The sequence below is a fragment of the Pogona vitticeps genome, chromosome 1 (assembly GCF_051106095.1).
Source record: "Pogona vitticeps strain Pit_001003342236 chromosome 1, PviZW2.1, whole genome shotgun sequence".
Classification (NCBI taxonomy): domain Eukaryota; kingdom Metazoa; phylum Chordata; class Lepidosauria; order Squamata; family Agamidae; genus Pogona; species Pogona vitticeps.
This window is the reverse complement of record NC_135783.1, coordinates 345,891,749-345,905,446: the sequence shown is the minus strand read 5'-3', so window position 1 is coordinate 345,905,446 and position 13,698 is coordinate 345,891,749. Positions and strand designations below refer to the sequence as shown.

At 43.9% G+C, this 13,698-nt stretch overlaps 1 protein-coding gene across 13 annotated transcripts in view; it reads left to right on the top strand.

Moving 5' to 3' along the window:
* The first annotated feature begins 371 nt into the window (after positions 1-371).
* The window catches only part of PPP1R36 (protein phosphatase 1 regulatory subunit 36), a 41,234-nt gene continuing 27,907 nt past the window's right edge, over positions 372-13,698 (top strand). For 2 of the 13 annotated variants that reach the window (XM_078383638.1, XM_072986767.2), the window contains exons 1-6: positions 372-528; positions 2,598-2,662; positions 5,185-5,283; positions 8,474-8,592; positions 10,751-10,817; positions 12,396-12,494. In XM_078383638.1, the coding sequence (XP_078239764.1) occupies positions 481-528; positions 2,598-2,662; positions 5,185-5,283; positions 8,474-8,592; positions 10,751-10,817; positions 12,396-12,494 (497 nt within the window). In that variant the 5' untranslated portion in view covers positions 372-480. Of the gene's footprint in view, positions 529-643; positions 683-998; positions 1,226-1,729; positions 1,749-2,050; positions 2,138-2,597; positions 2,663-5,184; positions 5,284-6,933; positions 7,014-7,624; positions 7,646-8,473; positions 8,593-10,750; positions 10,818-12,395; positions 12,495-13,698 lie in introns of those variants that run through there. The other 11 variants (XM_078383599.1, XM_072986768.2, XM_072986773.2 and 8 more) reach the window with 11 other exon arrangements.

Below are 13,698 nucleotides of genomic sequence, written 5' to 3'. Positions count from 1 at the left end.
CACACACACACACATTATATATATACTGTGTGTGTATATATGTATATGTATGTGTATATGTGTATGTGTCTATATATATAAGCTTTATTTTTTTTCTAATTATTGACGTATACTGCTGCTGTAGTTTTATTGTATTTTTAAAAAACTTTAAACTGAATTGGTTACAGCGAAGTAAAAAAAAATTGAAACCTTTCTCTCACACCTAGGACCACCCCACCCCCCTCCCTCTGCTAGAAGGGTTTACTTAACAATTGCACTGGAACTTTTCTACACCATCCCTACAAGACGTTGCGATCACTTTATTTATTTTGCGGAAACCGACTCACGCTCTCCTTTGCCCGAGTTACAAGATCGTCTAAGGAGGAGAGGGGTGGGGCCGCATTGCATGACGGGACTTGTAGTCTCCACGGAAAGTCACCGGCTTCGCTTCGAGCTGATGGGAGCCGGTTGCCAGGATACTTCAGGAAACTTGGTCTCATCATGTCGCAGATACAGTTTCTGCAGCTGCCGAAGGGTGCGGTGGTGCCTGTGAGTTTTCCATTCCCGGGAGTGCTTGTCAGCTTTGTTTCTGTGCTCTGGCTGCTGCTGCTGCTGCACAACGAGAGGTTTTGTGGGGTTCTCTGGGTGTCCCCCACTTTTTGGAGAAAAGAAATGATTAATGTTATTGATAAGAGTGTCCTCTGTAGGTTGCCTTTTACCTAATTGGGGTGGGTTGCGGGGGGGACTTGAGGTGGCTAGCGACATGAAAACAAGTGGAATTAAAAAAAACACATTAGACTATGGGTTAAAAAGAAATTAAACCTATAGTAATGTGGAAGACGTTAAATGATTTAAAACGATCAAAAACTTGAAAAACAAACTTACTAAGCTAAAAACCGGCGTGCAAGACTCATGATTAAAAGCCTGCTGCAAAGGCAGGTCTTCCGCTCTTGGTAGAAGCCTAAAAGGGAGGAGGCCAAAATAAACAAATACAGTATGTGTTTGTGTGTGTAGGTTAAAAAGCACAAGAAGTCATGGTATTAAGACAAAATGATGGATTGCAGTAGATTGGAATGAAAAGCAATTTAAAAGTGTTCCAGGAAAAACTCACAGCACCTGTGATTTAAGCCCCTCTTATCCAAACAAAATCACATTATTATTAATTCAACTTGATAAACAACTGGAGGCTTCATTTTGTGTTGCTGGATGCAAAATGTAAGATCCATATGAGAGCTTATGTGATGTGGTGAGATGTTTTAATTGCTTTCATCTATTTTAAATATCACATGTATTTTAATGGGTCAGAGTCTGCAGAATTAAGATTGATTAATTGTATATAATATTAATACCAAAGCAACGCATGGGTAACCTATCTTATCACTTTATAACTGTCTTGAAATGTTTTAACTGATTCCTCTTATTTTAAATATTATATGTATGCATTTTATTGAGCCAGAGACCACAAAATTAAGATTGACTGATGGTATATAATAGGCAATTTACCTTTTATTTTATATTGTTTTAACTATCTTGTAATGCTTTAATTGCTTCCTCATAATATAAATATTATATATATGAATTTTAATGGGTCGGAGACAACAAATGAAGATTGATTGATTGATGGGGTGAGAGTATCGGACTGCGACTTGATCTCACACTTAAGAGGAGAGCTACTTGTATAACATTTGTGTACAATTTTGACCTGAATATAGAATTTGCTGGATTTGGACAATAATGCAAACTGAGGATTATACTTCTAGTTTTCAGAGGTAAAAGCAAAGTATGGTGATATACCACTCCATAGTTCTTAAAGCACTCTCTGTGCGGTTTACAGTTTGTAATTTTATTATTCAGATGACCCATTGCCCCTCCCCCCAGTAAGCTGGGTACTCAATTTATCGACTGCAGAAGGCTGAAATGCTGAGTGAACCTTGAGCCTGTTACTTGGGACTGAACCCAGGTTGTGAGCAGAGTTTTGGCTGCAGTACTGCACTTTAACCACTGTGCTGTGGGGCTCCTTGAATTGAATACACCTCCCATAATTCTTTGCAACTGGATATGCTGACTAAGGCTTATGAGAGCTGCATGCAGTTCAAAGGCATTTGGAGTACTCCATTTCTTGCTGCAAACTTAGTGACCTGGCTTGGTCTAACTCTAGGTGGCTAAACAAATAGCTACATAAATTATTTGAATTAAATTATTTTTCCACGGCTCCTGACACTAGGGCAAGGAGCAATGGTTTCAAACTACAGGAAAAGAGATTCCACCTGAATCTCAGGAAGAATGTCCTGACCGTCAGAGCCGGTTGGCAGTGGAATAGGCTGCCTCGGAGGGTGGTGGAGTCTCCTTCTTGGGAGGTTTATAAACAGAGGCTGGAGGGCCATCTGTCGAGAGTGCTCTGATGGATGTTCCCGTATGGTGGTGGTGGGGGGTTTGGACCCGATGGCCCCTGTGGTCTCTTCCAACTCTGTGATTCTATGAAAACCTTTTATGAATAAATAATCAGTCAGCAAAACAAACTTCTGAAGTTCTTAAATTTTTTTTCCTAGCTAAAAATCTATCATGAAATGTGTAGGTTTAATTTAATGTAAGACTTGTTTATTTTAAACTTTTTGCAGCTTACAAAAGTTCACCCTGGCTTGTGGTATTGGAAAGAAGAAACTCAGACTCTTGAATTTGTAAGGTACTTATCCGGTTTCTTTCTCTGACTTCCTATTTTATCCATTGTCAAAGGAAATTTTTATATTTCATTAGCGGGTTTTTAAAGACTGTCTAGATGGGCATTTAGCCCATTATTTAGAGCACTGCACTCTTGAAGACGTCTTTGCTAGAACACACCAGTCTGTGTCCGGAGTATTTCTACCCACTGCATTCTAGCCTCTGTCAAGAGGGTTCTACTTTTCTGGTGCAGGCAGGATTGCTCTGGTTTCATCAGTTTTAGCACATGTGATAGCTGGAACCCATCCAAAGCCAGCCTTCCTCTTTCTATTTGCCAATATTCTGACATGGCTTAATAAGTGAGCCACTTCATGATATTGGCAAATTAATCACTTCCCCTGTTTGGCAAATGCTAGGGGAAGTGATTTTTTTATGATATGTAAACTACTACACTGATTAGCTACATCAGTTTTAAAAAGTAAAAAAAATTTTTTTTTCTTTGCATCATCTTACATGGCCAGTGGAGAAACAGCCCACAGTCTAATCCATGGCAGTGGCTTAAGCTGCAGGCAGTTTCTTGAGGGAGAAGCAAATGCTTCATCTGCCACTTCTATGTGAATGATCAGGCTTCGTTAGATCGTTTTAATCAAGCCAAGTTTTCCCAAGCAACCAGCACTAGATTGACCTCTGCTGCTACTGTAGCTGTATCCTTTGTTATTTTAAAACTTCATTTTAAATGGTCTAATTTACAGGGCTCTGTACTCCATTAAAAGCAGAGTATAAGCCATGAATAAGGCCAGCAAAATCTAAAGTGGTTCAGTCAGAAACAGAGCAGCGCTGGAGGATCAGTCCTCTGTGGTTTGGATGCAGATGGCTCTGCCCAGTGCTGACTGGTTGAATCCACCTAGATGTCACTGTGATCATCCCTTTCCACCCTAACGGAGAGCAGGACTTACTGGGATCCTTGTGCGTACTGTATTATAAAACAAGCTTCTCTTCCATTCTTTCCTAAAAGATGTAGAGTTCTTTTAAAAATATTTTTAAAAAGCAATCCTTAGCTGGAACATCTCTTCCAGAGCAATTTTTGGGTTGTGTTTTCTGTGCTAATTCACTGAACATTGAAAGCACCCTGAATTTGTAACAGTGAAAATAAACATAATGGGAAGTGCCATGGGGCTGACTTTGCCCAGTTCTGCAACAGATTGCAGCAGCAGCAACAAAAACTATCGTATAGAAGAGGAGATAAAAAAGTGGAGGAAGCCAGGGATTCTGCAACCCTTTTTAAACAAAGAAAGCCTCCTGCGGGTGGGTGGGTGGTGGGAAGGATACTGACAACATCCGTGATAAAAGCAGGGAGCTTCAGGGAACAAATGCTTCATCTGCACATGCGCTATGCATGTCTGGTGTACAGATGGGCTATGGTCGTCTAGCTGGGGGAACTGTAGCATAGCATAGGCATCCTTCAGTCTCGAGAGACTATGGTAACATGCTCTGAATTGAGGAGTGTCCTCTCCAGATCATGAAGCCCAGGTAAGGTAATATGGAGGATAGGCTGTTACCCAAGCAGCAGATCCCCCCTCTCCACATTGCTGAAATGGTCCAATGGAAAGGCAAGAGCCAATACAACTGGTTCTAGCAATGTCACAGGAGTTGGCAGAACGACACATGCTGCCTTCGGGACTCCAGCTCCGGATTTTGCCTCGAGGTTAACTCTTGAAGCCTTTTCCATGAGTGGACATAGCCACAAGGCAGTGGAAGTTTGAAATCGGAGTTTTCCTTCTCCTAGATGGGCTGCCTTCCATGGCTGACGAGCCCCACCTACCCGGCCTGCTCTTTAATAGTGCAAAAGTATGATCTGAGTCTTAAAACTTTCCTGCCTCCCAGGCTTATGCAAATCTAATTGGCTTTCCTATTTACCATATTAAGGCCAGAGATAGAATTTGGGACACGCTCTTTTAAAACAAAGTCCCACCCCTAGGCCCCACCCCCAGGCCATGTGGTGAGGAGACAAAAAGAAAACCCAGGAAAAAAAACCTCAGCGAGGCATCCATGGAAACATACCTGTCCTTTGCCCTCAGCGGGAACTGTATATGTTGCTCTATACTAGCAAGATTCTTGAAAGTCCCCTGGACTGCAAAGAGAACAAACCTGTTCTGAAGGAAATCAACCCTGAGTGCTCACTGGAAGGACAGATCCTGAAGCTGAGGCTCCAGTACTTTGGCCATCTCATGAGAAGAGAAGACTCCCTGGAAGAGACGCTGATGTTGGGAAAGAGTGAAGGCAAGAAGAGAAAGGGACGACAGAGGACGAGATGGTTAGACAGGGTCATCGAAGCATGAATTTGCTTCGAAACATGAACTTGATCCAACTCCGGGAGGCACTGGAAGGCAGGAAGGCCTGGCGTGCTCTGGTCCATGAGGTCACGAAGAGCTGGACACGACTTAACGACTAAACAACAACAGCTATCAAGACAGCTGTGCCTTCTGGCAACCCTGTGAAGTGCTCGGCACTTGCAAACTACAAATTTCTTTTGTTTCTCTCTTTCAGCGCTCAGCCCAAGGAGGAACCCAAAGAGACTAAGGAGAAGACAAAGAAAGGTGGCAAGACCATTCATTTTCAGGAGCCTGGAGCAAAGCCACTGGAGAGGTGCTTCAATTTTGGGAGGGGAAAAAAAACATAAGCAGAGTTTCAACTACACACCCAAGGCCTGTGATCTTGGCATACGGCTGTCAGTTAGGGTGCAAAACATCCTGGACAGACCGTTCCCATCTGGTTGGAGTGAGGTGACCAGAACTTGGGAAAGTAACTGTATGAGACCAAAACTGCCAGCCACTGGCTATTCAGGGGCCTACACTCTAAAAGAGTAACTTTGCTGGACGAAGTCCTAACTTTCATCCTGTTCTCTCCCGAAAAGGAGTCAGGTAGCAGGTGCTGGGAAACATCATCCTCTTTTTTTAGACTCGACTCAGAATGAAAGTAGACTAGCCGGACAATTAATCTGGTGTTATATAAGATAGCTTTCCCAATGGTGTTGATGCTAATTATTTCCACTAGTGGCATGCTGTTATTATTTTCTTTTGCTCATCGGTGAATAGAAATTATATTTTGGTTTTTGAGGATGTATTTTTGATTTTCTGTGTGGGACAAGGCAGCTGGCCTTAAGTGTACCCTTCCAGGGCAATGCACTGTCAATCCCTTCGTCTACTACTATACTTTTAGCATCATGAGTTGTTCGCCTTTTTACCTATTCTGCCCTAGCATGGGAAATGGAATGTCTTGGGCCGTCTCTGTTCCTGGTCAAGCCTGAACATACCTGGGCCAGCTTTTGGCTCTGCAGCCATTTTCCTGACTATAAAATGGGAAGGGTCCCAATCAACATCACAGATAATTTTGCTGAGGTTTATGCATACAGGGTGCATGGGTGGCAATGGATTCTTAGGAGCAGTTCTTAAAGATCCTTAGAAGCAACACCCTCTTTAGTTGATCCATTGAGGACCTTACATTTTGTCCCCTAAGTGGGGAGCATGACAAAATGTGGGGGAAAGAGAAAAGGTGATGTCAGAAAGAGAGAGAAATGTGGGTAGTGTCAAAAAAAAAAGGAATAGGATCTTTATTTTTTTTTCCTCTGGCAGTCTTCACTGTAGGTTTCAGCTCTGTCCACTTGCTAACATGTGGCTTTCACAAGAGTGAATGTGGCCTTAGAAAGAAGTACTGAATTTTTCCGTTTATAAGACACCCCGATGTATATATCACAGCCCTCCCCCCCCCCAATTTTGAGCCCGAGTGCCCAAATCAGTGGGCACCCTCCAGGCCGGCACATAATCCAGAGGGCGTACAGGAGATGTCTTTTCCCCCTCCCCAAATATAGCCCTTTGCCTGGGCTTCCTGCACTCCATTCCGCTCGCTCGCTCTCCTGCAGTGCCAGAGTTGCAGTCAATGGGCAGCAGCGATTTTGCATCAAGGGGCAGCGGGGCACCACTCCTCCATTGCCTCCTGCTGCTGCTGCTGTTGCCATCTGATCACCACCTCTAGCGCCACTCGCGGGCTGTCTTCGGGTGGGGGACAAGGCAGCAGACTGAGCTTGAGTTGAGCCCCAGGAGCGGGTGGCGTTGTGCTCTGCACCAGGCTGGCATGGGGCAGCAGCATTGGCATGGCTTGCATGCCCACAGAGAGGTTCGACTTATTTCCGTGTATAAGATGACCCTTAATTTTTAAAAGTAGCGTCTTATACATGGAAAAATATGGTAATACGGATGGGACCTCTGGATTTTCTTTGGACTCCAACTGCAAGAAAATCTCTGAGAATTTGTCATGCAGAATTCTGGGAGAAGCAGCTCAAATGCAGAAGTCTTCAGACTCCAGCTTGTCTTATTTCAGTGGGTGCCTCCTTCGGCTTAGTTCTCCATTTAAAAACAAAGAAACAGCCCAGTACTTCCTGGGAGTCACACGGTGGAATCTGGAAGGAGTTGTCTCTATAGAGCAGTGGCCCCCAACCTTGGGCCTCCAGATGTTCTTGAACGACAACTCCCAGAAGCCTTCACCACCACCTATACTGGCCAGGATTTCTGGGAGTTGAAGTCCAAGAACATCTGGAGGCCCAAGGTTGGGGACCACTGCTATAGAGGGCTGTTCCCAAAGAGCCACTCTTCCAGGAAGTAAGGTTGCCAACCTAGAAGCAAGCCCAACATTACTACACACTCTGACTGGCAGCTCCTCTAGAGCAATTTTTTTTGTAACACCGGCTGTGCGAGTCTTCTGCCATCAATTACCTCTATTTTAATTAATTAATCTCTTCCCAAACCAACTCTCAAGTTATTCTTTGCTTTCACTTTGTCTTTTGAGGAACCCCAACTTTTTACTTTTTTTTTTTTTTTTTTGCTCCAGTGAGAAGATGCAGAAAAGCCATAAACACCCCTTTTATCACAGAAGGACCACCCTGTGTTTGCATCTGTGCCTCGGCAGGCTGTTAAATTGGCAAACGTGACTCAGGAGCTTGACTTTCTCTTAGGTGGAAAATGCAGCAATGGATAAAGATAATGAGTTTCTCTTAGGGCAACGAAACTGAATTTTGCCCTCTGAAGTCTTTGTTTTCCAGATAATCTAGATCAGTGGTCCCCAACCTTGGGCCTCCAGTGTTCTTGGACTACAGCTCCCAGAAGTCTTCACTGTTACATACAGCACTGATGTTACCTGTCTGTCATGGGTTTGGAGGGAAAGTTCCATCCTATGGGGAGTGGAAGGCGGGACATCAGGAGGACGGGCTGTACTGTATATATATGTGGAGTTTGTGTGGAGAAGTTAGGAGAAGCTGGAGGAGAGCTGAGAGAAGAAGCTTGAGTGGGAGTCTGTGTGTCAGACAGGGTACTACTGTGTCAGTCAGTACCAACCTGATAGGTTCAGGTGTCTGTATGGTTAGCCAGAACTGATAGGTTCAGGGTCTGTGCTTCAAGTTAAGTGTTCTGTGTGAACCAAACTGTGTGTATGTATGATTGAGACTAAGCCACGTTACTGTATCTTATTCACTTGATCCTTTTATTTTTCCCTGTGTGTTATTTAATAAACCTTGTTCTTTTATTTGTTAAAAATCCATCCCTGGTCTGTGTGACTTCTTATAGGGAATGGTTGGTGGCAGCTTAGTGAAACTGTGGCATATCCCAGTAGGTCTGGGTTTGTCACATTCACCACCACCTCTGCTGGCCAGGATTTCTGAGACTTGGAAGTTCAAGGACATATGGAGGTCCAAGGTTGGGAACCACTGCTCTAGATGACCTAGAAGTGGTGCTTTTTGTCCTTTAAAGTGGAACATAAACTTTGTCATCTTCAATCTTATATGTAGGCCAAGTCCTAGTATGTTCCGAGATTTATGTGCTCTAAGACCTCCTACCGTAGAGGACAAATCACCTCGACTAGCGAAGCGGGGACAAAATGAACTGATCACATTAGAAGATGTTAAGTGTAAGTAAATGTGAGTTTTAGTGTTGAATAATTTACACAACATACTGTATAACTCATTGATCTTATGGAACATACCTGGGATTGTTTTAGGATATTCTGATTCAGAGGCATCCTGAATTAACAAGTCATTGTCTATATAGCCTAGATCAATGGTTCTTAACCTTTGTTACTTGGATGTTTTTGAACTACAACTCCCAGAAACCCCAGCCAGCACAGTTGGTGGTGAAGGCTTCTGGGAGTTGCAGTCCAAAACTCCTGAGTAACCCAAGGTTAAGAACCAGTGGCCTAGATGATGTGTACCAAAGAATAATAAAAGGAAAGCACAGAAATACAAATTTTCCTTCTTACTCAAATAGCTAAGTCCTTTTCTTATCCAAAGTCAGGACCATCATCCACTAAATATCTCTTTACATAAAATTTTGTAGCACAGACCAGATCAAGATGTAGCTGTTTGAGAGAAGGATGCCCATTAGCAGTGGTGTAATGGAGCCAGGGCTTGCAGGGTTGAATCCCTGGGGATTTCTGAGTAGCAGGGACTGCGTGATCATCCGATACACCCCCCTGGCTTCCCTGTTCTATCTGATCTTAGCTGCAGTCCTCACAGTAACTGGGGGGGAGGAGAGAAATGAATCTTGCCCGGGATAGGATATTGTTGCATGGGATCCCTTTTGTAATGCAAAGGGTTTAATTGTGAAGAAGCCAGTTAAGGTTCTTCAGCTTTACAAATGACTTGCTCCTCCTAGCAACAAGTTCAAGAATGCCTTTTGCTGTCTATATTTTTGGACTATTCGTGAGGAAAGCCAGGCTATGGGGATTGTCATGATGAGTATCTGTCCTTCCAGCTTTTACCACTGAACCAAAGCCCATCGAGCAGATGACTAGACTTGAGTAAAGCAAGAGTGCCAAGCTACTGCATCACAGGGCAGGCGGGAGAGCATGCATTACACCAGGGTGTCGACATCCTCTTTTAGACCCCCTTCATATAATATTGTGAGATGTTGTATTGTTTCTACTTCCATTGAAAGACAAACCAAACATTAAGGTGTTAAGGAACAAAGCTGTTGATGAACCTTAGGGTTTAAAAAAAAAACATGAACGATCCTGGATGCATGGAGGTGATTCCGTTTCAGGGTTAGGATTGTAGGCTTTTTTCTCTCTCTCTCTTAGTGTTTTGCTTCTTCTTTGTGGTCTCTGCAATTCCCACAATTAGTTTCCTATGCACTTGAACAGGCATTATTCAGGAATATTCCAGAGCTTTAGGGCATTGCTCCACCTGCACCAGTGCGCATGCTCCCCCACCCAACAGCTGCTCCTGGGTGGCCTCTCAGCCATGGCTGAGGCAGTGCTTTGTGAGCTCTCATTAATTATTATTAATTATTAAGAATACCAATAAGAAAAGAGTTCTAGCCTTCATGGCCAGGGCAAGTCAGAAATGGAAAACCGTTCAGTCATTCCTGCTGTGCGTGAACAAAAAATTGTGTTAGAATGGACAAAAGCCTTCTCTGTGCTGGCTGGGGTCGATGGGAATTATATTCCAACACTTCCGGAGGGTATGGGTCTTTGGAAGATTGAGACATAGTAGAGGTCAGCAAACTCCGGGAGGCTGTGGAAGATAGGAGGGCCTGGCGTGCTCTGGTCCATGGGGTCATGAAGAGTCGGAGATGACTTAACGATTAAACAACAACAACAAGAGGAAAGCAAAGTGCAGGTCTGCAGGTGCAGCTCCCATCAGCCATTGGAGATAGACTGGAATGCTGGGATATGTAGTCTGGCAACGCTTGCAGGCCACCTGTGATTGTCAGTCAAACTAGGGCTGAGATCTCCATTCTGATGCCCACTGGGTTGATCTGGGGAAAGTAATGACTGGAGAGTGCAGATCTGTGCTTTTTGAACTACAGTATAGCTACCAGAATGTCCCAGACAACATGGCTGTCTTGGTGATTCTGGGAAACACAATTTGCACAGCTCTAGTAATGACCTCCCAGATGACCTTACCGATCTGGTGGTCCATCTGAGATCATTGGGGGGAACATTAGGATGTAAAGCCAGGCTAAAAGAATGATTTCCATTAGCTCAGTGACAGACACTTTACCGGACTGGGTGGGAAAGCAGTATTACAGTTTTTAATGCACATTTTCTCTTATTTGGACATTTTCAGATGCTGCTTTGTTCCTGGCCCATGAAGATGAATCCTTTAATGTCCCTTCTTTCTCCATAGTTATGAGGTACGCCCTCTGATTTTCTTAAAACAACGCGTTGTAAGACAAACAGGAAGTCGGATGCTAATATAGGAATTATGAAATCCTGCCTTTTCAGTCACCACAATTTGACTTTCACGGAGCCAGATATATCATACCTTAGTAGAAGTGACAGAGATCCTGGCTCTCCCAACATTTAGGGAAATGCCCTGGGGATTTTCGTGTGGTTGTTTTGTGCTCCATTTCCACTCCAAGGATAAAATGCTTTATATGGCAGTGGTCACTCAGCTGGGGAAAATGTCTGCCATTCATATGAACTCACTAAATAACTTGAGGCGTGTGTTGGTTATTGGGCTAATACTTTGTGAACACCCATAGTACAACATAAGACATATGAACCCTTTAGAGCAGTGGGGCAGCCCACAATCTTCATATAGCTCTTCCAGGATCCCAAGGTAACTGAAACCTCCCAAAAAGGTCCCTCCTGGTCCTAAAATATCTGGCCAGAGAATGTGGTGAAGTTGCCTGCACCCTCTCTATTGGGCAAATGTTATTTTAAAGTTGAAAACAAATTATTCAAATTTTTTTTGAAGTTTTGGGGGTAGCTGCCTGAGGTCTGGGAGGACAGGAAGCCTTCAGACCTAAGGAAATTATCCCCCACCCCTGCCATTCAGTTCCTTTTTATTTTCATCAAATCTTTCCTCCATGGTGTGCAAGGTGATGCACATTATTGTCATCCACAGTTTATATTCACAACAGCCCTCTGAGGTAGGCCAAGCTGCAAAAGGGCTGTTTTGTTAAGTAATAATCTTAGAACTGCAGAGCTGGAAGGGACCCTGTGGATCATGGGAGTCCAGCCCCTGTCAAGGAGGCACAAGTGGCGGAAATCAAACTCCGAACCTCTGGCTCCACAGCCAGAGACCTAAACCATCTATTGGTGATGACGTTGCTTCGTGAGATGCCATGTTGTATAGATGCCATCTTTCATCGCAGCTGCCAACCAGTTTTAAAGGAGCGGGGCTTTTGTGCATACTGACTGGCAGCACCTGCCCTCTCTTTGCCCCATAACCCTGCCCCACACGGACAGCTGAACAAAGGGGGCCGGCTCCTGAAGAGGTAAAAATCAACCATGCCCATTGAGTTGGTGGCCATTTTTCAAAACATGCTTACCTACGTTAAAACAAGAACAGATTTCTTCAGAGAGAAAAAGAGTGCAAATGGGAGTTGTCTAGACGTGCCACCCTTCCTTGTGCCCGCTGTGCTGGTTTTGCAGCTGCCTACGTTGCCACCATTATCCAAATTATCCTGCGAATAATTAAGCTGAAGGGAATGTGTGTTCTGTGCCTTGGAAACCATGGATAAGGGTCACCCGAGGTCAGAACCAACATGATGGCACCCAATTATTATTATTATAGATGTATTTATATGAGTGAAAGTATGGGGAAAGGAAAAGCTTGTGAACCCATAAAGGATAACTCAGAAGAAGGTAGACGCCCTTTTATAGTGAGCAGGATGTAACAAAACAAAAAACACACACACACAACCTGACCCAAGCTTCCATGATCATGTTTACTTGTGTGACATGTGTTTTTTAATTTGCTGTAGGTGTAAGCAGCTAGATGATTTCCTTATGGCCCTATTGTACTATATCTCTTTTTATCTGGAAAAGATAGCCCTGGAGATGAAACCCAAATCTTTTATGGGGTAAGTGAAATTGCTTTTCTCTATGTCCTGAGAAGCTCCCTAGAACCTATTCCCAAATATAAGACTTTGCAGGCACACAGCCTGGAAAAGGAGATTTTGTTTGGTTGAGATTTTGGGTGGGTGGGTGAGTGGGTTGGAGGAAATCAAGTCCCAGAATCTATGCTGGCTGGATAATTTAGGGATTGAAGTGCAAAAAACTAACTATTTCAGAAATAGAACTTTTCCCCAGCACTGAAAGACTGTTAATGCCTAAGAATGCCAGTTAAAAATACCTCAGGTTGGGAAGTGGCGGTGGTGGGGTTGCTTGATCCCTCAGAAACCTCCTGCCAGTTGGAGTGGACAGTGCTAGGCTTTTAGGGCCCAGCACAATCAGAAGCTGTTTCATGTGCCTTGGGAACAGTTTGCAAGCTCCATGAGCCTTTTAAGACCAGGGTTTGTTATTCTTTGTGATGGGTGGCCCCATTCCAGAGTAAAACCTATGGCTGAAGTTCACCTTTGAAGTCCCACACAGCTTCCTGGAACTCCACCCATCCACTTTGCATCTTCCCATTCCATCCTGGCTTCGTTCATTGCTCAGATGGTTTCCGGCCTCATCCTCTGTAAGGAGGTTGAAGCCAACACCTCTTAGTGTTTTCAGGTCAGTCCTTCCCCTCCTTCGCAGAAGTTCAGTTCTGCAAACCTTTGGTTTCTGGGAACCTGTTCTTGCACTTGTTAGTTGTGGCTTTCATGAGATCACGAAGGCTCAGGTTTTGCATGCTAAGTTGTATCATAAAGCAAGTATTGTTCAAACTCCATTCACTGATATTTAAAACACACACACTCTTTGGCACGGAGTACTGTGGTAGGGTTTCATGTCAACGTCTTATCTTTTTCTGAACCCGTTGAAGTCTCCAAGGCTGAATTTGGTCAGTGTACTGAAAACAGGATGCCATTTCCATTTTCTGCCTCTTGCTTTGCAAAAAAAATATATACAGTATATTGTGGGCCATTTTTGTCCTAGTGGCGGGGGGGAGCCCCCCCTTTTGCAAAAAGGAGAATGTTTGCTGGGGCACGTTTTTGGTTCCAACCACAAATCAACCAAAATGGTTCGCGGCAAATGGCTAAAACTTTGGGACATACATTACACCTGCTCAAATGACAATTCCGCACACCGCCGATGCTTTTAAGTCTAGTTCCACATGGAATCTACAACAAAATGTGATTC